Source organism: Nothoprocta perdicaria, unplaced genomic scaffold (assembly GCF_003342845.1).
Source record: "Nothoprocta perdicaria isolate Ctin4 unplaced genomic scaffold, notPer1 scaffold_48, whole genome shotgun sequence".
Classification (NCBI taxonomy): domain Eukaryota; kingdom Metazoa; phylum Chordata; class Aves; order Tinamiformes; family Tinamidae; genus Nothoprocta; species Nothoprocta perdicaria.
In genome coordinates this window covers 3337996-3364481 of record NW_020455732.1, presented here as the reverse complement: position 1 = coordinate 3364481, position 26486 = coordinate 3337996, and the positions used below count along the sequence as shown (strand labels likewise).

The 26486-nt window shown below is 42.4% G+C and overlaps 1 protein-coding gene across 1 annotated transcript in view; it reads right to left on the bottom strand.

Annotated features, from left to right (window-relative positions):
• Positions 1-26486, bottom strand: part of ADGRB1 (adhesion G protein-coupled receptor B1) — a 256076-nt gene that overhangs the window by 137832 nt on the left and 91758 nt on the right. The window contains exon 3 of the mRNA XM_026047133.1: positions 6838-6996. Within this exon, the coding sequence (XP_025902918.1) occupies positions 6838-6996 (159 nt within the window). The remainder of the gene's footprint in view (positions 1-6837; positions 6997-26486) is intronic.

Here is a 26486-nt window from a genome sequence, read left to right as displayed (position 1 = left end):
TTTTTTTTTTTTTTTTTTTTTTTTTCCAGGAAGAGCCTCCAGAGGGACTGGATAGCCTTAGGGACTTGTGGAGGGTATCCTTTTTAGGTAGGCTGACAGTGAATCCCACCATCCTTGACAGTGTTATGAGATCTATGGAGAAGACTGGCACTGATAGTCTGGTTTTTTGTTTGTTTGTTTGCTTTTCTTGTTTTCTTTTTTCTTTTTTTTTTTTTTTTGGCATATGTGAAACTCTGTCTTGCAAAGCGTTATCTCCTTAGCAATGCTCTGTAGAGCACCCAGAAAATGCTGAGTGAAGCAGGCATATGAGGGAAGATCAGAAAAAAAAAGGGGTGACTGAAAAGCTTGTCTCCTTCTCAGACCCTAAGCTACCACCAGCAAAGAGGAGTGAAGGTGCCTTGCTGTCAGCAAGATACTTTTGGACCAACAGAGCTAAGACTGAGCATCTTTGCAGTGCAGGTGAACAAGTAAAGCTCATGTTTGATGTCTAACAATCAATGAAGCTCTTCTGATGAAGACCGTGATGTTGGGACCACTGTGCAGTGAGAGCCTTCATCCGAATTCAGTTCCCAATGGATGGCAGGCATCCCTGTTCCTTCCAAACCAGTAGTAAAGATATAAGCACCCAAGAAACAGCAACTGAATCCCACTCACGAGGGCTGCTGTGTACGTCAGCAGAGCACAGATGAATCCATCAGAGTCATGTAGCAGAACAGTAAACAGATCTGAGCTCTAGCTGTCTATGATCTGGCAACCTGTTTGTTTCCAAACAGCAGGTACCAGACAGAGAATCTTTTTATCTTTATCTTTTTTTTTCTTTTTTTTTCTTTCTTTTTTTTTTCTTTTCACGCAAGGAGACAAAACAGCACGACATCTTTTCAAGAAGTACACACTTTAAAGAGATGAAATGGTGACAAATTTGATCTTGGAACCGTGGGAAAATTAATAAAGGTTAATGAAGCTCCAGTGTGGTGGCAGGAGTCTTTATTGCCATCCCAAAAGGGAAAGCAGGGGAGGGAGAGGAATGATTCAGAGAGTCCCCGCCAGGAGCCAAACTTTACATTCAGCAGATTGCTTCATGGGAGAGGCCCATCTAAGTTGTGAAACTGTGAAGAAAATTCCCCATTATGCCCCATTATGTTGTCCTCAAAGCAGGGCCTAGATGATGCTGATGACTCCAAACCTTCCCAGCACAGACTCTTCTCAGAAATGAGATGGACATTCACCTGCCTACATCTGTGCTAGCTATTTGTTTATTTATTAATTTTCCAGGTTCTTTCCTAAAATAGAAACAGGCAGATCTTAAGTTTTTAATACCTGCAAAGCCATGGGACATTTCTGTGTAAGTGTCTTCTAGCGTTTTTCCAATATTTTGTGTACAGAGTTCACTTAGGGGATGATTTAAATTAGATCCATGCTCTCTAAGGTACCAGACACATCTCAAACCCTGATCCATCCCTTCCACCTAACACCGCATATTTCGATCTACTTTGATTTGAGTCCTTTTGTTAAAAGGGTCAAATCCCTGAAAAAAAACAACAACAACAAACAGGCAATTGCAAATCCCAAAGGGTCCCCAGTGGTTCGTATTATCTGGGAGGAGAAGCAAATTGGGTAGAAAAGTGCAAATGTGGCAGTTGCATGGATTTGTTGGATGCTTAGGGCAGAGAAGGTGATAGGAAGCCTTGGGACTGAATTCAGCAGCAGCAGCTGATGAGCATCAATGGGCAGATTGATGGACAGAGAGGCAGGACAGAAGGAAGGAGGGAAGATTGAAAAAAACAAAGGATCAAAGTACAAACAAAGTTCAATGCAGTCAGTTTCCCACAAATCCATCTTCTTTTGGAAGCACGTAAAGATGTTTTCCTGGTCTGAAGAAGGAGATATTACCAAGGTGGTTTAGCTCCCACATTGGCTCCCCAAAGACTTTTACTCTCAAGGGAACATGTGTTTTAATGACTCATTCTGCTCTTGGGTGTGCTGCACAATTCCCCTTGCTCCCTGGCACATGTGACAGCCCCATGCTGTTACTACTTGTCCTAATTAAAGGTGATCAGGGCTAGCAGCTCACCCTGAGCCTTCTCCATCAGGGATGAGCTCCGAGATCATGCTAGACTTGCCTAGTTGCAGTAAACAAGATTTCCAGCCCTTGGAAAAGGTGTTTCAGAGAGACATGTCAGGCTCCATTTAGCATGGAGCCTGGCACAGATTTAATTTGAATAGTTAATAAGAATAAATATGTGAAAATCAGCCCCAACAGAATGAAGCTGCGAGAAGCTGCATTGTTTATACACGGGATGAAATGAGTATAAACAAAGCTCTGTGGTGGGTTTATGCACCAGTTGGATGCTGCATGATGAACAAAGCAGGGAATTTCGGCCCCTTGCTTTCTGCTGTGGGGTCAACAGGGAGGAGCAACACCAGCATCAAAGGAAGTCCCAGATGTGACTTGCAATCCAGCCATTGAAATGAGCTGGAGTGGCACATGGGGGATATACCAGACACTTTGGAGAAGCTAGTTGGAGAACTAGAGAAATAATGCTGCTGGAGGGTACCCAGAGAAGTGTCAATCACAAGCAGAAGGCAAGTAATTGAGGTTTTAGAAAAACAAAAACCAAAACCAGCGAAGGCAAGCAGGGAAGGATAATCATGTGAAGCTGAAAGGGAAAAGGAAGCTGGTGACCAATACTTCTGATGAGAGCATACTCATCAGATAGATAGTCTTTCCAACACAGCCAAAGGAAAAACATCTAATGCAAAGATTTTGCGGTGTTTTGAGCTTAGTCTGTAATGTTCAAGCACGTCCCCCAAAGCCACACTCTTTTCCCTCTATATTCATCCATCAAACAGGAAGAACAAACAAAAGAGCAGTATGAGCCAGGCTTTGAAAAATATTCAAGGAGGGAAGAAGGGATGGAGTGCAAAGAAACAACTTAAAAATATGTATATATATCTCAAGTGTAGTAAAACCACAGGAGAAGCTGTAAGCTATGGAGCTTCTCAGGCACCTAACAACTACTCATTGCATAAAACTGAAGGGCAGAATTGCCTGCTAACAAACATATATTTAAGATGTTCTTTACCACTAGCATAAAAGAGTTACCCTGCAAACCACTGGATGCATAGCATTTGTGCCAGCTAAGGACATGGCCCAAAGACTCTTATTTTGAACACTGGAGAGTTGTGAAAATGTCATTGTGAGACCCAGAACCCACAGACAGGATCTACTCGGAGCAGCAGCAGAAGGGGGAACATGATTAAGTCACTCCGAGCAGCAGCAGTTACATATAGGACAAGATGCTGTTCCAGCTTGCGATGGTTTCTAGCCTTGCCTGCAGGGAACGAAGATGCTCTCATACACAGACACACGCACACCCAGGATATTTCAGCTCTGTTTGTGGTTGCAGCAAAAGGGCTATTTTTAATGCAGTTCAGGGGCAGCAGAAAACAGCACTGAGACACAGCCTTTTTGAATGTCGTGTGGAACGTGCGCTTCCTCACACTACTGATGTTTATTCAGCTGAAGGATCACATCCTGATCTCACTTCCCATGCTGGAAAACCAGCAGGCTCAACGAGACCACAATGCTTTAGCACCAAAGGGCAGGATGTGGCCATCCATCTCCCAGATGAGGGGAGGTGTATTTGCCTGATCCGCATATTCATAAATGTCAGGGATGGTTTTGCGTTGCCTTTGCCAGATGGAATGGCAGGATTTCAGCTGGCTCCTCTGCTGATTTCATTCCCCAGGAATCAGTGCAGGGCCGCCTACATCTCTGATTGTTCCTGCATTTCTCCAGCACTTTTGAATCTCAGCATTGGGGTCAGACCCATGACATTGCTATCCTGATTTGGATGCTGTCCTGTTGTTTTGCCCATCCATTTTTTTCCCCTTCGGGGCTCTCCATGTGCCAGTTTGTCAGAAATTGCAGCTTTTAGCAATGCACAGCTGATCAGGGCCCCTGGAGCACAGTGGTGATCCCTTTGATCCAAAGGGGATGAGCCCAGATAGTTGCTCTGCAAGCACTTTCCATCATGCTTCTTGGGCCGGCGTTTTTATTTTATTTTATTTTCTATACAAAACATCAGTTTCTGGCCAAATGCAACAGATGGAGGAAATCTCCCCTGTCTGTACTGGAGAGAAAGATATCACTGGATTCTCTGCCTCTAGCAAGGAATAATAAGAGTTATAGCAAACACTGAATGCTGTCCTACAGATAGCTCTCTTGAGCCAAATGGATGCTATGAAAAACAACTCCTTTGCACAAGCAGGACTATTTTTCCCAGAAAAAAAAGAGTTCCATTTCCAGTTTGGGATGTATCTTCATTCCAGTTTTCTTCTCTTTCTCAGATCTGAAACACTCCGACTAATTGGTCATCAGTGTGAAGCAGTGAGGCAGAAGATATCAAGGGGAAGTTAAGACATGGCTTTGCGCTTATTTTAAAGGCGATAGTGGTGGTTTCTGTCTTATCCTAAGCTATCTTTCTCAGTCAGCAACTCAGACCTCAAGCTGTGCAGTGGGCAAATGACTGCTTACATCTTCCCTCAAATCCTTTCTAGATTGCCAGCTTTAAAGCATCACTGTAGATCTCAGGGGATTGTCTAAAAGTTAGGATAATCAATCAGAATTAACTTATTTTTATGTATTTTAAAAGGATAAGTCAATTTCTGTTGCCTCACTTCATGGATGTGTTCTCTCTTTCCAAATAAGGGTTGTCCAATCAGGTCAAGATTCTTTCTCCTGCAATAAGCTCAGCCAGACTAATCCTGCTTTAATTTAGAGCAATACTTGTACGTGTAATGGAAGGAAGGCAGGAGTACAAGTGAAAACATTTATCAAATCACAGCCTCGTGACACAGCCAGACTATTCTGTAGCTAGGACCAGCTTGTCTTGGTGTCACACTCCAGAAAACTCCAGTAAATAACAATTGGCCCCTCACTGCTCTGCTTCATACAATGAGCAGAGCTGGAAGCAAAGCCCAGATTTCCAGTCTCCCTAGCTAAACATGGCCCTTCCTCACCCATTCTTGCAGTAGAAACCTCACAAGAACCAGCATGAAGATGTGCAAGATCTTCGGTAAGATCTGGGTGGCAGACCCACTGAAGAGGACCAGGGTGATGAAGGAGATGCCAGGCTGAATACAGCCCAGGAAAGCACTCTTACTCTTGGCAAACCAAGCAAGCTGAATACCAGGACATGTTGAGAAGAGCATAGCCAGCAGATCAAGAGAAGGCATTGTATCCCTTGCCTGGTGCTGGTGAGGATGTGCCTGGAAAACCATGTCCAGTCTGGTGCTCCTCAGTTCAAGAAGGATGTGAAGGAATTGAAGCAGGTCCCATGGAGAACTATGGAAATGATCAAATGTGTTGGGAAGAAAGTCTGGAGTTTGCTGTCTCTCCCCACCTCATTTATCCAGCATGGGAGAGGATTGAGAACTCTAGGGAGGTTTGTTGGCTGTTGTTCCATATCCTCCCAAGTCTCAAGAAGAGCTGCACAGCCCCCTCTACTTGCCACCGATGCCATCTCCACCTTCACAACCATAGACTTCTATGAAGTCCATGAAGTCCAACATGGACCTTCCTCTAGGAATAAGCTTCATCCAGGTGCTTTCATGACCTATTACAGCCTTTCAGATCAAGAGACTTCCAGGTCCCTGCCCACGCATGCATGCACTTGTACACTCATGGCTCCAAGCCATAGCTGTGTTGAGATTCCGAAGTTTTCAGCAAGTGTGGGAGATACCAAGTTAAATTTCCCTAGTGTGGGCGAACTTCAGTAGGAAATTAGCAACTATGAGTCAAGAAAATGAAATTCAATATACTAGAAAGTGTAATTTAAAAAAAGTCTAATTGTAACAAGATTTAAATTTATGGAAGTAGTAAAAAAAATGTATGAAATAATTTTAGCCCTTATTAGAGGAATTCATTTATGTCCTTCTATTTGAACTTCCCCTTTATCAGGACACACTTCCCTGCCTCTGAAGACAGTTGAATTTTCTGTAGTTATTTGCCTAGTTGGAGGAATTATTCAAACATCCTTCAATGCAAATTTGAAGTAAAAAGAAGAGCATAATTATCATCAGCCATTCGCCTGCGTTTACTGGGCTGGGATTCTTCTGCTGTTGTTTTTCTCCATCCTCCACTCTACTTGGCTACCATGAAAAAAAAATAAAAAGTGTTGAGATTGGAAGTGCTGCAGGTCATAAGCCTGACGCATTTATGTCTCCCTGCTGACTGGCGTTGACAATCTGTCCCCTGCCCTCTGGAGAAGAGGACCTGGAAAGAGGCTGCATTTCAGGAAGAGAGCAATGTCTCTGCCAAAGACTTTGCCTCTCTGAGGCCCTGCATTATGTCCAGGGGTGTCTAAAGCCAGACATGGCTCCACATACTAGGGCAGGCTGCAGTTTTGTAAAGGAAACGGAAGCAACATTGAACTTGACTGGGAAGGTGAAATAAGCTGGAAAGAGACTCACGCAGCAAGATTAGCATCTCTCCTAGTTGCATGCTTTATTTATCATGGAGAGGCTTGAGAGGCCGACAGTTAAATAAATGCCTTTAAGGGAATATATTTTGCCATCAATGATAAGTTTTTGCAGCAGAATTTGAATAATTGATGTAGGCATTGCTGTAAATTTACCCTCTTCTGCAGGGTAAAACACATACGCATGCATGTGTGTTGAAACACGTGTATGGGTGTCTGTGTGTATGTATGACCACAAGACAGGCAAGGACAGGCCATGCACAACCAGCATTGCACACTCCCCAGGTTGCCCCTTTTTCATCAGCTTTGAGGTCGAACTGCTCACACGCGTGCAAGGGAACATGCGTCCACTTACTATTGCACGCTTTCCTATTGCACAGTCTTCCTTCCTCCAGGACGCCCACGCAGGCAAGGCCTTCGTTGGGAAGGGGCTTGCAGGTGCGCATGCGGGTCTGCAAGCCTCCCCCGCAGTCCTTGGTGCAGTCGCCCCAAGCCGACCACGGTTTCCAGCCACCTGAGCAAAAATCCAGAAAAGCCTCGTCATCCATGGTGCTGCGAGATGGGACCCTGGGATACATCCACTGTCACGTCCCAAAACAGGGATGCCTTTAGGGCAATAGAGCCATACATCACAGATGAGTCCAGTGGGTCAGCATATGGAAGGAGAAGGGAATAGCATTGCCTTTCCATTGACTTCTCCTCAATTGTTCCCACTCTCTATTAAGGATTCAGCCTTTGTGAAAGCACTGCCCCATTGCTAACTCACCAAAGACTTGCTCTGCTTGCTGTATAAGGGAGATTCCCTCCTCAGAGGGGAGGGAATGGATCCTCTCCATGTTTTGTTGGCCCCTCAACCCAAGAATCATAATCATAGAATCATTATGGTTGGAAAAGACCTTCATAACCATCAAGTCCAAATATAAATCCATCACCACTATGTCTCCCAGCTGCTTCCAGGAACCACTGGCCTCTGTGGGACATCCTTAAAAGTCAAAGACAGAATTGACCGCTAAGATCAAACTTGCCTAATGTGGGCCAAAGCCTTGCAACAGAGTGCCTACCAGTGTCAGAAGACACAGCACGGGAATATCTAGCCCCTTCAGGTGATGGATAATCTGGCACACACTTCATTGATCAGCTCTTCGCCATATTCAGCAAGTCAAAATTTGCTGAATCAAACACTCATGCCTCTAAACAGGAGTTTCTAAGCAATCTTTTCCCCATTTTGAGGAAAGGAGTAGGAATGGTCCCTCGTCCCAGAAATGGTTGCTCTCTGATGCCTCATCTGCTCCTCCTTTTCCAGTTTCCCAAAGCTACCCTTAGATATGCTTCAGGTTATGCATTTCTTGAAATATGCAAGAGATTCAGCAGTGTGCCACGATCAGGCATAAATCATCCTAGCTTCCTTTTACTGCAATTTATGGGGCAATGGAGATCACAACTCCCCTCTGAGCCGTGGGAAGCTGTGCTGTCTGCATACCTGAGGCAGTGAAGAAAAGTGAATCTTCAGCATCTCAGGTAGACAGAAGGTCATAATGTAGGCATTTGCCAGGGCATCCTTGTATAGGAATGGGCTCATGAAGTGCCCCAGAGAAAAGGCCATGAGGAGCCAAAAATTGAATTGCTGCCTCAATACTGAAGCTTGAGATAACCCTGCCTCTCGCTCGTCTGTGCTTTGGACATCCCTTGGGGAAGGGCTCACTTGGTGCCCCAATTTCACACTTTCTTTGTGAATTGTCCTCATCAGATGTTTGTATCTCTCCTTTTTTAGCATGAATCATTTCATTTTATGGTTTGCTGCACAACTCCATGGGCTCTAAGAGCATATTTCCATGACTTGAATGGACTTCAGAAGACTTCCTTTTGCCACACACACACGCAAAAAAAAAAAAAAAAAAGACCCTGTACTCTTGTTAATACTGTTGTCAACAAGACAGAGAGAGAGTAAGAATAAACATATATTCATCATCAGGAATGCTGCTGAATGCAAGGTGCTTAGGTACTTGGTTATAAGAATAACCTGGAAAACAAAAGAGAGCAAAGTGGCAACACAGGTTGGCAAACATCACAGCTAGTGATGGGATGGATGAAGCTGTTAAGGCATAGAATAAACGTTTGACCTTGAAGAGCACTGTCATTCCCTTTAAAGTCACTTTATCCAGTGAATCCTTTTTTTAAACAGCATGCAGAAACATTTAGTCTTTTCTCTTCTGTCTTCTGATGGGAAATGGGTTGTGTTTCAGTCACAAGAAAGGCCACTGGCACAAGGACAGGTATCCTGATGTCTTGCCTGATCTGATCAATAGGATATCTGTAACCAGATACATTTAAAAGCTCATGAAGTCTTTGTGTCTTTATCTGTGACTTTCTTTACTTCCTCTCTCGTGTTCCTTTGTTGATGAAGAGTGAACTTGAGGAATACAGAAGAATACACAAATTATGGTTAGGTTTTTGACTGATGTGTCTGAGATGCTTTTATGTATTCTATTCTTAAAGTAAAAAGCATAATTGCTCCAGTGTATTAAAAGGAAATGCTATATACTCCAGTTAAGCAAATTCCAAACTAGCTATCTAACCTATCATAAGATCCTCAGTTTAAGGACAGTTATTCAAACAAGTGTATATTTCATGATGTAAATCTATGATGATAATATTACAACAAAATGAATATTTAGTCTGGGCTTAGTGTTCCTGCTTAGATTAATTCATTAATAGATGTTAGCCAGGATCACCCCAGAAACTAACAGAGTGATAGTGTAAGTTCCAACCTTTGACTTCTCCATACCTTGTTCATCACCAGCTGTAGAAGAACTGTCAATATAAGATAAAGAAAACAACACACAAGCTCAAATCCTTAACTACAGCGATATTTCTTCATAGGGTTGAGGACAGATGACTTCCTTTCTCTCCTTATTCCTCAACTTCCACCTCATTTATGAGTGCTAAAGAGCAGCTCGAGTAGAAGTACCAGAATACTTATTAAATCAACACAGGCATTTACAGCCAAGACAAAGGAATTCCCCACTTTATGGCATAGTCCTTTTTCATTATCCGTCTGTCGCATGGTCCTGACGAATGAAAAATCGCATGTTATTTATCCTCTTTATTGGCCTTCAAATAAACCTTTAGAAATTTCCCCTCCTTTGCCTGGGTCTAGTCATTCAGTGTTCCAAATGATTTGTCTTTTTTAGTGGTGCTGTAAACAACTGTTTAAAGGCCTATTATATAAAGTTATACCCATCCTCTCTTTGAACGGAAAAAAAAGCCATAAAAAAGGCCTGTGCCATGAGTTAAACACTTGGCTTTTCTGCCCATTACACCGAAATGTCTGGCTGCAGCAAATGAAAGAGCTGACATGGCTGTAGAGCAGCTGAGTTGTGCTAACAGGCTACACAAATGCTTTTAGCTCCCTGTGGATGCTAAAGAGGAGACATGAGTGGGATTTTGTCACTGCAGGGTCTGGTGGCATGCCTCATGGCTCATACTACTGCAGCCAGGTGGATGGAGCCTTATTGATCCATGTCTTCCAGGAAATAACATGCCTATGGGCTGCTTCACTGCTCTTCTTCTCACTGCTCATTTCAAATATGCTCTTGGAAGAGGTTCCTGAAGTTGGAAAGTGAGTAACAAAGGTGAAATGTGGCCCAGAATTCCCCTGAAGTCAATTGGACCCTTTGCCCCTTTCATCAGCTATCAACCAACTACTGAGCCCGCATGGGTGATGAAGGATGAGTTGTCATCTGTCCTTAATCCAGAGACAATGAGTCTCCTGCAAATGCTCTTTCTTCAGACATTTTGTGACTCTGTGATTTTGCTTTTCAAGGGTGAAGGTTACAAACCTCACCTATTCCAACATAGCAAAGTTTGGCTTAGCTGCAGCCTTGCAAGCCTACGGACCTGTCTGATCTTTATTCCCTTTGAGTAGCTCATGCTCTACTGATTCCTATCATAACCAATAGTTATCACCTCAGTCATGTATCAGGATCTGTCTTTATTTTTAAGAGCAGTCCTAATCCCTCATGTGAGTTTTGTGAAGTCAACTATAGCAAACAAAGCTGCAGCTCATGGGACTTTTCTCAATGCCATGGAGGCTGTCATTCAGGGAGGCCTTTAATCCAGTTTCTAAAGAGCTTTTTGATCCTCCTCAGTCGGTTCTTATCATGATCACATACTAAAACAAATTGCTTTTCACGCTAGGCTGACCCAATGTATTCTAATTCTACACGATTAAATGGAGAAACTTTCAAGTGGTCAGACTCAACTTCCAAACTTATATTAGGCATTTCTTGTTCAGAATCTTAAGTGGAGAGCAGATCTTTCCTGCTATAAATTAAGAGAGAATGGTCCACTTAAGCTCCTTGTCCAAATGCCCTTGATCTTTGGGAAGATTTGCATCCGATCTGGAGTTTATCTTTGCAGCTGACAGCTGCAATGTGTCTCAGACACCAGTCAGTCAATCATGTCTTTTAATTTAACAGGAATGCCTTAAATTAGATTCTAATGACAACAGCAAAGAAAAAAGGAAAAAAAAAAAAAAAGGAAAAAAAAATCCTAAAGAATCAACACAAAATAATCAATAGACTACAGCGAAAAGATCTTCGCTGACACAACTGCATCCCTTCTCCAATTTTGTGTTTTGGATTTAGCCTCCCACTGACCTCAGCTGGGTTGGCAGCACTCTCTGAAACTCAGCAGGCTAGGACATCTTGTGTCTGAAAAAACATGCTGAGATGACATAAAGCCACCACAGTTTTGCATGCTATGTCTGGAAATATTTATAGTGGACCTATCACTTCAGAATCATCAGTGGTTCTCAGCTGCGTGAAAAAAAATGTCATTATTTCTTAAAAAAACAGAGAGGAAGGATGCTAAGTGGAGATTAAGAGTTAGATTGTCTTACATCATCCAAGTGTCTTTTTTAAACTTGTTTTCCTGTGAGAAAAGAAAGAGATGTTCTAGAGGGAGCATCTCTCTTCCATGTTGAAAAAGAGCAAGGCCAAAAGGGAGCATTACAAAATCAGCATTCTCTTACATAAAACAATGATCTTTCTCTTGAGATCCACACATTTAGTTTATTTCTTCTGTGGAAGCAAGAAAAAAAAGTCTTTCAGGAAGGTTTCCTTTCCATGGGGAAGAATCCTCCTGTGACGAAGAGCTTATAGCAGCAAAAATGAATTGTTCAGTGATTCATTCTTATTCCTTATAAAAATAAATCTCATATAATAATTTGCTGTCTTGCTAATTGCACACACTTACTCTAATTTTGAATTTAAACTCCCAGATAACCTAAAATCTAGATCAGATGCCAGTTTATAACATCTTTATCTCATAACTCACTTTGCAATAATTGTCATTATTATTCATTCTTTCTCCAAAGTACTTTAGATTTACAAATATCTAGTTTGGGTCAGTAAGAGTATCAGTTCACAGTAAAATTAATCATGACTCATTGGTACACTATTAAGTAGACCCAAACTTTTCCTTGTTTTTCTCAGTCGCTTGCAGTCAGATGAATCAGGATCCTAGAAAGTGAAATGATGAACTAACTCAAGTGGCAGATCAAGGCATGTATCAGTCTCTTTCTATTTTAAGTACATTGGTAGGAATATTTGTATCATGGTTGATTTTGTTTTACTATTTGTTCCTGAATGTCCCTGGAACACATTGTAGGAGACAATGAAGATAAAACAGGAACCTCAATCAGGTGTCCTTTGGCTCACCATGAGCCTATGGATCTATACAAGCCATAATTAGCAATGATAATGCTGCAGGAAATGAGGGAACATGGGTTCACATCTGCATGTCTTATCATCCTCTTAGCCACTTGCTTCTCTCTAGTCTTTATCAGTATTCAATGTATTTCCTATGTTTGAAGGTTTTCATGGAACTACCCAGCACTGTATGTGCAAAGAGGTTTTTATTGTATGCCTGGTACCAGTCAATGTGAACTACTCCACATTCTTTACATTACACTACTCTCCAAGAATTGTCAGGTGGACTAAATAAAGTCCCTTCTGTACTGTACATCCCTTCTGTACAACCTTCCTCTCTTAGATCCCAAAGCTTTCAAAGAGCAATGTGTAAACATGTTGTTTAACTAATTTATTTAACTAATAACTAAACTAACTTAATTAACTAATGAGAAGTAAAATGGAAAAGTTAGGGAATAAATATCCTTTTCTGCCCAGAATCCATGCTGCATTTCATAAGCTCTGTTAGGTTATTTGGATAAAGGCAAATCAAATTAAACATGAAGACCCAGCAACAATCAAAGGAACATGACAGGCAGAGAAGTCTCAATAACATATTCAATGAATATGAAGCATGCTGTACTGGCTTGATATAAGTCCTTCAAAGAAGAAGGATCAGTCTATGCTACAAATCCCTTTAAGATCAATCAAGGGAAGACCATTTCTTGGGAATGCCTCGCAGACTAAAGGAGTTTATGGCCCTAAGTAATTACATATAAATACATATATATACATTTATATTGCATAATTATTGCACTTTCTCATCTGAGTCTGTCTGTGTGAACCAACAGCATAGCAGGTGAGATCTATGGAAAGTGTATTGATCTGTATAGCCAACATCAAGCTATTCATGCTGTGTGCATGTTCACCTCCAGTAAACACTTACTTTAACAACAGTTTTCCCCTCAGCTCAAGGCAAAGGGCCCACATTTCACTCAGACCAAACAATCGTGCTGCTTTTGCTGTGTAAATCCAGACAGCTGCTGATTGTGAAAAATTATAACTGTAATTCCCCTCAAAAAGGCAAGAAAGATGATCAAAAATATGTAACCGCATGGAGTAAGTGCATAAATTAAGGTTCTCCTCCATGGAAAGCAGATGGAGCAGTAGAGGGTGAATGATAAAGATGTGAAATAAGTTCATTAGTGGCCAGGAAAAGGCAACAACTGTTCACTGTCTTATCCAATATAGGAATTGAGGGGTATCAAATGAAATGAGCAGGAGGCAGGTGCAAAACCAATAAAAGACAATTTTCCACACAGAGCACTGTTGAGATGTGCAATGATTTGCCACAGCATATAAAAGGTGCCAAAATTTATATGAGTACAAAAAAACAGCTGGGGAAATGCACAAAAGAGAAACCCACCAAGTGCTTTTAGGCGGCAGCTCTTGCTCAGAAAGTCGTTGGGCTGCAAATTGCTGAAGGATGGAAGGATGCTGCAGGCAACTGTCACTTTACAGCTGTCCTGTTCTGATATTTTTTCTAGTCAGCCACCATCATTAAGAGGATATTGGACCAAGAGACCCTTGATGTGACCATCAGGATAATTTCTGGTGTTTTTCCAGTTGATCTATCACTTCTTGCCCTAACTTTATTACTATGAGCCCCTGCCATGGATGCTCATGCTCCATCATGTCTATGCTCAGAGCACAGACAGCTCAGGGTCAGGCCAGTATTTCCAACCATCGTTACAGAAGATTCTTAGATCATTTGGGGATACAGAGAAGAAGTGGTGGGATTTTCAAAGCTAATGAGTGGCCAAAGCTGCCACTGATTTCCTTTACATGCACAAGTCCTCACTGTCTCTGCAAAGGAACATAGCAAGGCCCAGCTCAGAGAGATATCTGGGACCAACTCGAGTCTACCCCTGCTCTGCAAATCACTTAAGGAGGATGGAAATGAGGTCACGGTGCTTAGCTTTCAAGGAAACCCCAGCATAAAGCTGTGATTACTGCATGAATCCCTGCAAATGAAACACCAGGGATAAAGAAGGATTATTTGTGAAACTGTGGAAATAATGGGGGAGGTGGGCAGGGAAATGAGAAAGGGAATGTTTGGTCTGTAGCAGACGATCAAATAAGACTGTGGCAAAGTTTTCCCCTAAGAAAGCCGTAGAGACCTCATCATTTAGCTTCGCTCAAAGCAGAGCAGACAAAACATCAGAGAACAGACTTATAAAGGAAAATCCACCATGCACCACTGGGGAGGGATGAAATGCTTTCCCACCCTGAACCTTTCTGATACTGTATAAATCACATCAGAGCTGAGTTTGCACGCAATTTGCTTCTTCAAGTTATTGCAAAGCACAGAGGGGACATATTACCGTAGGCACAAACACTTGCCTCTGTATGGTGATAAAAACACGAGCACATTAGAACATAAATGTGTAGCCCAAGTTGATCGAAATATTCCCCAATATGCATGGCACTATTGCTCATTATTAAAATTTGATCAAAAGGGAATAAAAAGAAGTGGTAAATTGTGAAATTTGATTTTATTTTCCATCTGCCCAGGTCTGACATACCTTAGTTTCCCCAGAGTTGCTTTTATCCATCTGCATAAAAGCACTTGTAACATCCAGAATAAAACTAGGAATGAGGTAACATGTTAAAACACTCAGAGCTTTGAAAAGCCCCATGCAATTGCAGCTTGTCTCCTGAACAGTATTTCTGGCTGAAAGATTTCAACAGACCCTCAGACTGCAATATCTCAGTCCTCCACGAGCTCTGACATATTTCTGCTCACAAGAACCCATTGAAACTGGTCTGTGCTACCATTGCCACTGCAAGGATGGGCACAAGGTGGGTCAGAAAAGCCAAAAGACTTGCCTGGAGCCTCATGGGAAGCCAATTTTATAGCACAGATGGGGGATTTTTTTCTCAGTTTCTTGCATTAAGCATCTTACAGGAGAACACAGAAAAAAAACATGTAGAAGGAGAAACCAGGAGTCCAGGTATCCTCTGCTCAGAGAAGCTTTGCCAAAGAGATCTACTTTGCAGGCATTATTTGTAACTTACATCTCTACTGACAACTTCCAAGTAAGAGCCACCAACATGAGCTCCGGTGCAATGCTGAAGCATCTGCCTTAGCAGTTATTAAAACAAATACATAACAATGTTTGGATGCATGCAGCCAAACTCTCTTCACATAGAGATGTCAGAAATAAGGGTTTTACATCTAAGGGGAAGGAAGGCAGCAAAAAAACGTAAGCAAGTGCTCTGCACGTGTGCATCTCTGAGGAAGTCTGGCCAACAAGCAAATGGCCAGCAGGCATTTCTCTCTTCAGTGTCCTCTCCCTTGTGGAGCTATCGCTTATATTCATCCTGCAGTGGGAAGATGCTAATCCCAGTCACCTTGCCTGGCACATACTGCCTTTACCTTTGACATCATGCTTTGACACTATGAATCCATTTTTTTTTTATTTTATTTATTTATTTATTTATTTATTTTTGAGGAGGGATCAGGCTCTGGACTTCTCTGTGTGTGTATTTTTTTCTTATGAAGTGCCAGTGTTGGCAGGAGTTTGGCAGAATGGTTAAATTACGATGTAGGCAAAGGTTAACACACCAGGTGAACCAAAAGTATAGGTAAATACAGGTGAGTGTCCAAGTGATTAGGAGGTAGGGTGGAGAAGACTCTGTCTGGTAGCCAAAGTTGAAGACTAAGGAGGACTTCAGGCCAAGGCAGCTCAGGAAGCCACCTTTCTGAGAAGAGATACCCAACAGTGTCTACAAGTAACTAATGCAATACAATACAATGCAATACAAGAGACGGTGTTCAAATGAAAAGCTTGCGACCAGAAATTGCACTATTCCAGTAAGCATCAAAGCCCCTCACTGCATCCCTAGAATTACATCAGACTAATCATCTTTAAAACGCATGGATGGGATAAGAGGTTGGTCAAAACTAAAGCTGTGGTGCATTGAGTTGTCCAGAGACTTCCACTGGAGTCAAGAGCAACTTTGTGAGCTAAGGTCTGGGGCTGGCCTGAACATGGCAGGATCCAGTCCCATCTTTGACAAAATAGCTGGAGGAAACAACACTGAGCCTTGTCTACATCTATGGCATCCAGTGATGGGACCACTATACTTGGAGAGGTCATAAATCTGAGGAACAGATGTGTATTTCACCCTGCTTTGCCAGACCCTCTACACCTGATGCAGCAAAACAGAACCAAATAGATGGTGATAATGCAGTCCATCCATCCTTTCTTTTTTCTTTTTTTCAGGATAGTTGGGTCCCTGATTATATTGTCTGTGATCTCTGTATAGCACTGTACTTCAAACATATCAACCCTAACCCCTGTTACTGAGCCAGTTTGGATGGACCTTTTCCCAGTACACTCTCATGTGCATGGTTAGTCATTTCTGAAAATACTCTGCTCAGGAACAAGAAACTTTCTACTCCAAAAACTACAACTGCCGGCACCTTAGTGGAAAGGGATTTGCCTCCTGAATGTGCCAAAACCTTTGAAGAGGTTCAGACTCCCTAGGATGGAAATGATTAGATGCATAGCTGTAAGGTTTCTGCTGGATGCAGCTTTGGGCTGCACAGTAGTTGCTCTGTGCTTGTCTGTGGCTAGTTAAGTATTGGCAGCAATAAAGGATGTTTTCACAGGTTAGGGGCACCAACCTACAGCGCTATTTTTTAACCTGCATGCAAGCATGACTTGAAGACAAATGCAAATTTTCACCTCCTCGCAGATCCTTGAAGGCCATACAAGGCTACTGAGTTCTTTTATGAGCCTCTGGAACACCCCACAATGTAATTTGCTACAAAGCAGTCTCTCTCTTCCCTGGGATACCTACTGAAGTGGTAGGAAGTCAGGTTATTGGCATCAGAAATCTTGCAGTTACCCATAAAGTCTTTCATTCTCTGGTCCTCTCATGGTCTTCCTGCTTCATATGAAGATAAGCAGTCAGTCTTTCTATCCTGGATGTTGTTAGTTCATGCTCTTCTGTCCATTTATTCAATCTTTTTGGATGCTTAAATGAATTAAATTTTTTGGGGAAAGATGATATATGGATTTTTGAATCTGGAGTACCAGTAGATCCACCTTGGGAAGTTTAGTTTTCAATGAGTTTTCAATTAGTTTTATTGATGTAAAAAAATGTCAATGCCAATGATTTTATCAGTGTACACCGTGAACAACAGGGACCACCACATGTAGTCTAAAGAGAAGGCAGATAGATATTAAAACTATTAAACTTACACAGATGAAAAGCTACTTCTACTACTTCATTTCATGACAGAGAAATATGCTAGCAACAGCAGTTCTGTACATGTGATAGTGATTACCATATGGTATCTAACAAGCCATTACATCAAGGTGAAAAAAGCCAGTATTACCAATCCTGGTCAATATGTGGTCTCATCCTACGCTTTTGTCCTCATAACTAAAGAGGAGTCGATCATTTGTCTTTCACAAGGCCATGACGTAAGATGGTTTTTGTAGCCGTATTAACTTGCTGCAGATGAGCTTTCCTTCTCATTTCTCCTGTTAGGACAGCTAAGAACAAATCTTTTCTCTAGCGTATGTCCAAAGTGTGTTTTCGACACTTTTCTGATCCAGAGTTTATGAACAACCAATACTCGTTGTCTGCAGCCAACAGATCAGTGTTTGCGCTGTCTAGAATTGTTCATTTTGCAAACAAATTTGACATGAAACCCCCTTGGCCTGGGAGAGGCCCTGCACGAGAAAAGAAAGGCACAACGTCAAGAGAGGGTAGCAATATTATCAGTCAGGCTACTAATTATATCAGCACAGATGCTGTGAAGATGCCAGGAAGACTCAGCATTTACCCAGACATTTGTAAATGATTTTTCCGTTATTCACATTTCCCATTTATATTCCAGCAGTGTTGAGAGGCCTTGAGTAACATGAGAGTTAATCTGGGACCGACACTCTACAGACAAAGCAGTCAGACAGTACTTGATGCTAAAAGCTTGCATTATGCAGTGATTGGTAATAGAGAGGGAGAAAAAGCATGTGTGCAGAGTGAAGAGGAGAAGAATGGGTATGTTAACTGATATGCAGAGATTCAGACTATTTTACAAATTATTGACTGTGCTTAAATGCTGATGATCATGTGCCTTAACTATTTTCCAGAGAGAAAATGCAGAAAATACAGTGGAGCATCTCTGAGCATCCACACAAATGAACTGATTCCTGTGACTAGAACTCAAGGATGTAGCTGTTTCCTTACCAGCACTTTTCTAGAAAATGCATGAAAATTAATGTATAGGAGATTAGGTGTTAGGGAGCAACAAGAAGATTTCTCTGTATCCTGTTTTTCCCTTTCTCACCATCAGTGTCCATTTATCTCTGTACCTGTTCAGGCAGTAAATACAGTCCAACAAATTCCCTAGAAATACTGACTTCATGAGCAACACCTCTCTTAGCACAAAGGAAACAACTACTACGACTTTTATCTATTAATTACAAATGACTCTTTTTTGAGGAGTTGTTTTGCATGTTTTTTCTTTGTTGTTGGCCAAGTTAGTCTGTGATGGTCAAAAGGAGAATGCTGGGTGAGGGATAAATGCACCTCTTCTTGATTTGGGGGGGTCCTCAAGCCTCTCAGCCCAGGTTCATCTTCTTTGAGTGTGTCAGTATGAGCCAAGAGCAACATCTACTGGCTGAGATATTTAGTAAGACCCTGTGTAGATCTGACAGTACCAATGAACTTTACAGACTTCACAACAAATCTGTGAGATATTTTTAGTTTTTAGTGAGATTTTTTTTATGACTCAAATGTAAGGGTTAGCACCAGCGCTTCCCATCTATGGAAGTTGTCTCTAAACCTCAGCTCTGCACACCATGGATGTTGCTCAGCTCTGGGCTTGATGTGAAATCTGCAGTTCAAACCCACCGTGTCCTGGGTAGTGCATTCTGACAGTGCATCATTATCTGTGTCTGTATGCCCTTGTCTTCATATGATAGTGTTCCTTGCACCCTCTGAAAACGTCTGGCTTTAAGCATTCCGAGGGTGAGCAGTGGTTCGTTTATTGGCTGCTAGAAAATCAAAGCTGCTAGAAACTTCCAGAGGGAATATTCAAGCAGTCTAACTTTAAACATATAAATTAAAGTGTCTAAATTTGGAGGCTGGGCCTGCTGGTGTGTGTGCTGGTGTGGGGGCGAGAAGTGACGGCATGAGCATGCGTGCTTCAAGGTGGGGGTTTAGCAGAAGGAATCATGACTGCAAAGGTGGATCATGGGCAAAGGCAGGAGAAAGGGGCTTCATCCTCTGAAACATGCTGTCTAGGTGTGTTAAATTCATCACTGTTAGCAGCTCCTTGCTTCTACCTTGCCCTTGACCTCTCTCTTCATAGACCTTCTCAAAAGGCATTTCTTCGCTCTAGCAACCGTGCCCTGATTTGCAGCCAACAAAAAAAGAAATGAAACCATAAACTAAAGCATCCAGCCCTCAGCTCATAAGAAAAGGCACATTCAGACAATCCCCCACAGGCATATCTATACCCGTCCCATTTTGTATGAAGAATCATTTTGGGAAAATCTGAAGTATCCTTTATAGGAAAGTCAGCCAAAGTTTTCCAGGCAGAGTTGCCTCTGGCTGCCCATTTTTCCTGCATCAATGCTCCTCCCTCTTCCCAGGAAGGGAGGTTATGTCCCCACTGGAAAAACAGGGCAAAAGGGAATTGGTAGATCAGCCCTAAATTGCATTTCTCACATGAGAATTCAGAGACAGTAATAGGAGGTTCTTGGCCAAAGTGGGGTCATCTTGCACCTGAAGTACTTGTCCAAGAGGCATGAGAAGACACAATTACTCAGTGGAAGAAGTCTGCCTGTGGTATGTTTTTATGCATGATGCACTGGGAGAAGAGAGAGAGAAGAGATTAGAACAGGATTTTGAGAAAAGACTTGAAGTTGAGGGAATCCAAATGCTGGTGCTCAATAGGAAAGCAGCAAAAGTGAGGGACTGTGTGCAGAGGAGAGAAAAAATCAGTGAAGCCACACCTAAAACTGGGAGCAGAAAAGACTGTGAGTTCATTTTATTAGGCTGACTGAGTGTAAAACTCATTAGTCACAGGTATAACTTATGCCTCTATCCTCTGCAGCCTGGAGGACAGAGCCATTTGGGCATTGATGGGTGGATGGAGCTCTAAGGAACTCTGAATCAATTACACATAAAATACAATTTCCTATCCTCAGGAGAGCCACTTTTCCATGCACAGCGAGATTTAAAGGGAAGAAGCAGCTAAGCAGCTTGATCTATCTATTCTGAGCCCCCTACAAGATAGCAGGCAACCTCCACCAAATACTGTCATAGTGGTCAGCATCTCACCTAGGTTTAGACATCTGCAGTACAGATGCATCCATCTGAGCAAGAAATTCCTTCCATGGTTAATGGAGTGAAATAAGCTCTTTTAGTGTGTATTAATGGTGTAATCTATTTCACCACTCTGCTCTAAGATGAGATGAGGGTCATCCCAGACATGCTCTGATCTTTCCTGTAGAAAGAGGCCAGATGATCATCTTAGATATGGACAACACCATTTGGTCTGAAGAGTCGTGCTCTCAGAATCTGAGAATCAAGAGCCAGTGAAAGTGATAGAGAAGCAGAACTGTTTAAAATGAATGGAGTGTGCAAACACAGACTGGGTAGCAACCAGAGAGGAAAAAACAAGCCTGTCTGCTGGAGGTAGGGGGTGAAGTTACTCTGTGTAGGTGTTTTACTTGGTGACCCACAACCATGACCAGCTGTTCATTTGGCAGAGTGTCCTCTCAGGATGTTGAATCCAGATGTTCCTTGCAGAGAAGATTGAAAGCAAGAGCTCTGAGGTCTATAGGGGTCTTGTAAAGGACTGTAAGCCAATAAATCAAGATAACTGGTCAGTCCTGTTAGAAGGCTGATGCCTTCTTTAGAAGAGTTATCTCTTCTCTGTCTCTGTTCCTTAACATAGCAAGGGTCTGATCACAGAGGGGAACATGTTGATGTAGATGCTGAGTATTCATCCCAGTATGCAGATGCTGAGTCTGGGAGACGAAAAGTTCCTCATGACCATGATCTGTGGACTCAAGTAGCCTTTCCTTGCAACCAGGCTGGCTTGAAAGCAACTCTCTGTATATTTTATTCAGCTTAGTGCTGACTAAGCCCCATCAGATCCCTTTGTCCCAAACTTCAGCCAGGAAAGCACCATCAGCAAGTTGATTTCTTCAGACAGGTAAGGTACCTGTTAACATAAGCAGGTAAGACAGAAATCAAACTTCATCTCCTGATTGATTCTGGCCCATAGGTGCTGGAACAGATGACTTCTCTTTGGTTCATTTTAGGCTCACAGTATTCCATGGGGATATGAGGGATAGGTCTCACCTAGCTCTTAAAAGAGAAGGTCACAGACATCTTGGGTCTCCCTTCTGTCTTTGCCAGACTGAAAGCTTCTGGTTTCAGCAAAAGGCACATGGGAAGCTTTAAGGGGAAGCAGCTTCTCATGCATAGCAAGATCTTTATACCTAACAGAAAAGATTATTCTGAGCTGCAGAAGCATTGGGGTCTAAATTCTGCTCCCTGCTGGCCTCTGGTTCTGCCTAATATGTTGAATCGAAATGCTGTGTCTAAGCCAATGGGATGGTTGAGGTTTTCTGATCCCTGGCTGATCAGGCATATGAGGATACATGCAGATAATGCGTGAGCAGAGGCCAAATAAAGAATAGAACATAAACTCAAGACAGGAGAGCCACTAACCTAAAGGGAAAGGTTGGGCGCTTGTGTCTCCTTGAATAATGCAAGGAGTAAAATATTCTGTTACCAGCCTAGGGAACAGACAATTAAAACACCACTTGAAGCAAATGTCTTCTGACTCTGGCTTAGCATTTCAATTAGTCTGGAAAGTCTTATTGCTCTTAAGTGCAGGTTAGTGACATTTCAAGGAGGAGAGATTGATTGGGAGCTGAGTTGCAGCTCAGACAGCAGGGATCATGTCTAGGGGCCTGTCCTTAAAAACAATGTGTGATCTCTGTGTGGCATTTTCCTTGTTTAGCTTTTTATGTCTCCTATGAGGATTAATAATCCCAGTAGTACAAGCCCTGTCTTCTACTTTCCAACCCTGTCTTATTCCATGTCTCCTTTTCCTCCTCATATTTCTATTATTTTCCCTTTTTCTTTCCATTCTCTTTAAACATCTTAAGGCTTTAAACATCTTAAAAAGAATTTCTTGTGACTTTTCCCTTCCTTCTAAATTTACTGACCTTCTCTTGTCTGAAAATTTATGCTGTGGCTTCTAGAAAACTGTTTCATTGGATGAGAAAGGATGAGATGCCTGATCCATTTGCACAGAAGCAAATCTTCCCAGGTAGAATTTCCTCATTCCAGTCTCTTGGGACCATTTTCTCTGGGGCATGGACTTGCTACAGGAGACAAGTTATAGTTTCAGGCATAGTTTCAGAAGAGAAGTTATAGTTTCACTTCTCTCATGAAGCAAATTTTGGCTGCTGCATTGTGAACTCCATCTTGTCTTTTCCCTTATGGTCCCAAAGTCTGCTTGTTTGAGCATTGTAAGCCTTTCCCATACACTTTGCCAGGACGGAGAGAGACACATGAACTCCTCCCCACTGAGATGTGATCTTGTACATGGTAGACAGCATAAAGCTGTCCAAAAAGCCAATCATTGTATGTGGGAATGGAGCTGATCATGCCAAAGGATAAATATTTCCCAAAGATGGTCTTGCTAGGCCTGATGGGAAGTCTCTGCAGATACAAGTAGGCTACTAGTGTGCTCTACTCAAAAGAACAGGAGAAACACATATGTCCGTCCGTCCGTCCTTCCTTCCTTCCTTCCTTCCTTCCTTCCTTCCTTCCTTCCTTCCTTCCTTCCTTCCTTCCTTCCTTCCTTCCTTCCTTCTTCCTTCCTTCCTTCCTTATCTTTTGGCCAACTGATGATCTCTTCTTCCCTAGCCAGCCTAACCAGCATTCATAATCAGAGAAAACAACACTTATCAAAACATCTCATTGCTCTCATCCCATTCTGGTCTGAATTCCTGCCCATCTCCTGCAGGAGACCTCCCTCTGCTTAAGGTTCTCACATTTTCACCTGCCACCTTTGCCTTCTGCCTCTCCAACAACAACCTTGTCCCCGGCAAGGAACCACAAACTACAGAGCCTTGGCTGCCTACATGAACCACAGGAGCCTGGAAACCATCTTCAGGCCCACAAAAACACAGAGACCACTCCACTCAGCACTCCCCAGGGCTCTCAAACATCCTTTCAACTGCTTGTTCCTCTGCATCTATGGAGTGAGATGGATCAATGGGGAACCCTGGGGGTTATTTTGCCCATGAATTATTTAGATCCAATGGGTAATATTTCATTTTAGACTGGCCTTGTTCTACACTTGTAATTTTTAATTCTTATAATTCCATCTCCAGCAAGCAGAGGCTCTTGAGAGCACTAGATAATATCTCAGTGGGCAAACTCTGGAATGCATAAATAACATCTCCTCTACTGAGAGCACACAGGGGGATGGGCTTTCGCTTAGGCTTCCCCCCCTTCCCATCCACCATCCTTAAAGCAATCTTTATCTCTGTGCAGCTATTCTGCAACATGCCTCTATTTCATACCAAAAGCACTATTTAAATGCAAATGTTGACTTTTTGCCAGGGACTAGAGGGAAAATACTTGTCTAGTGATGTCCTTCCAAAAGTACAACTGGTGCTGGTTTTTAAAGCGATTGTATCAGAAGAGGTCAGGGCTTTGGTTCATTGCACTCCTAACTGCAGCTTTCAATGTCTTCCTCTCCACCTCTGAAGTCAAACCTCTGTCCTATTTTTGCAGGAAAAAAAGTAAAGGTATACACACAGACACACAGAATCATAGAATCATTTTGTGTATATATATATATATATATATATATATATATATGTAAATAGGTTAGTCTCAAAGCAAAGCAGAATCTTTGGGTCAGATCTTTAGATCTCTGTGCAGCATGTCCAAAAATAGAGAAGAACATATCATGTCTCACTGTCTGTGGTTCATGATTTTTGAGGTCTTTTCTTCTCTCTCAGGACAGAGGTTCCAGATGATAAATGTCTGGTGACACAGTGATAACAAGGTGAATGCCTGGTTAGAATTCACTTGTGCTGGAAGAGTAAGAAGTTTCTTGTCAGGAAGGCAAAGTGAAAGAGGAGGTTTGGACTCAGGAGACTGGGAATAAATGGGAAAGCGCAATAATGGGAATTGCACAAGGCAATAAATGGGAAAGTGCAAGGCAGTTAATTTTGCATGGGGATCACCACAGAGAACTTTCTTGAATCATTTTTCTCTGTTCAAAAACTGATTCTGATTTAAAACTAAAATTAGGCAACCTTTCCGGAGTTGCTGGTGAAAATGAAGAACCCAGAAAAGCCAGAAGGAGAGCAGAGTTGGGCCAAACAGAAAATAACTCAAACATACTGCCCAAATAACTGGAGATCAATGCTCTTGGAGAAAGGGCTTGCTTTCCCCAGATTTTTGGGCTTCACTAAAACCAAATTGGGCACAGGAAGTGCATGGACCTACTACAGCTATTCATGAATGCAGAGTGTAGGGAAGAGGATGTATTTGTCTTCCATGGGAGATGCAGCAGACCCTGGAGCAACACAAAGAACAGGACAAAGGAGGCCTAATGTCAAAGAACAGGGTGCCAAAGGAGGCAGGATCACCTGTCTGTATGATGCACCTCTGAAACCCTAAGGGCTTCCCATGTTTCTCCCTCGAATTTCATTGTTGCGCTCTGCAAGCTGATGGGCTTTGGTTTGTTTTTATCCAATGCAATTCAGTTACCATGGAGACAATGATCTTTAAGGGGAATCTTTGTGGCATGTACAGGAGGAAAATCAATGCAGACCACTCAGGGATGGAGGATGACCCCAGGCGCAGAGCTCAGGACTGTGTGTGCCTGACCCACGTGAGGTGTCCCAGGCAGTCCAGAGGGTCTCCAATGTAATACACTGTTTGAAATCCAGCATCTTTGGGATGAAAAAGAGTCAGTTTTTCCTTAGCATCAACTGACTATCATGTCCTCTGAGAAATACAATTTAGTAAGGGTAGAAATCTTTTATTTGCCTACACCAGTGGTCTGTGAAGTGTTGGAGGTCAGGTCTGATGGCTCAAATAATGGAGGCAGTTGTCTGAGATAGCAGACATGAATATGGAAGAACCGCCAAGGTGCTAGGGCATCTGTCCTCTGCCTTGTCTGATTATACTGCAAATGCCCTGGTATCCATGATTTTTTACCCTCCATGCCCCAACCTTGCCCAGACTTTTGCCCAAACTTGGCTGAATAAGCATGCCCCAAAGAAAGGGGAGGTTGCATTGCACTGAAGGTCAAAAGAGTCAGCTCTCCAAATACATGGCTTATTGAGGATAAAACAAAACAAAATAAAAATTTCACTAAAGCACTTCAGCTCTTGTTATTCCTGTCTTTAGCAATCACTCATGGAGAAGAATGGGAAAGCCCTGAGCCAGCAGAAACCTAATCTCTCCTTTGCTGCCGTAATGCTGCGAGTCAGAGATGCTCCCTCTGACATACAGATGCTGGTAGACAGAACATTTCTTCCCAAATCCCACCTAATGATCAAATTATGACCTTGAAAGATGAGTGCTGAGGGATCTTGTTAACTAGCAAGAGAGATTGTTTAGTAAGCATCTGCAGAAGTGGATTAAAAAACAATAACTCATGGATAGGCCCTTCCTCCAGCAACTGGGGAAGGAGGAAAACATATTTCAATTCTATATATTCTCTTCGCCTGGGGAAGGCTCCATAGCTGAAATGTCAGGTTTAATCTCCTTCCAGCATGTATTTTGCAAATAACTCTTTGCTCCTTTTAAATTCTGCAGCTAATATGCTGGAGCGGTGACAGTCTCTAGCAATGATTTAATGGAACAAAAACTATGTTCTTCTTGTGTCACCTTTCAGAAGTACTCAGCACAAAGGAGGCTATGAAAAACAGTGAACTTGAGATGTAGTGACCCCACAGCTCACACCCAAGGCCACCCAAAATTTGTCTCTTCTGACTCTTTACCTGATACACATAAGTGGAAGTCAGGGCAGGAAATGGATCATTGTGGGATCATAGAGCTATCGACTGCCTAGGAGAAGCTAATATCCTTATGAATCTGAATACCTGTTTCTAACAAGCATCAGAAAGATATATGAGCCCTCAGAGTGCTGACACTCCATCACTGAGCAGTGCAACAATTGTCATATGGGTGAACAGATCTGGACTCTTGTTTTTCAATAATCACAATCACCCAC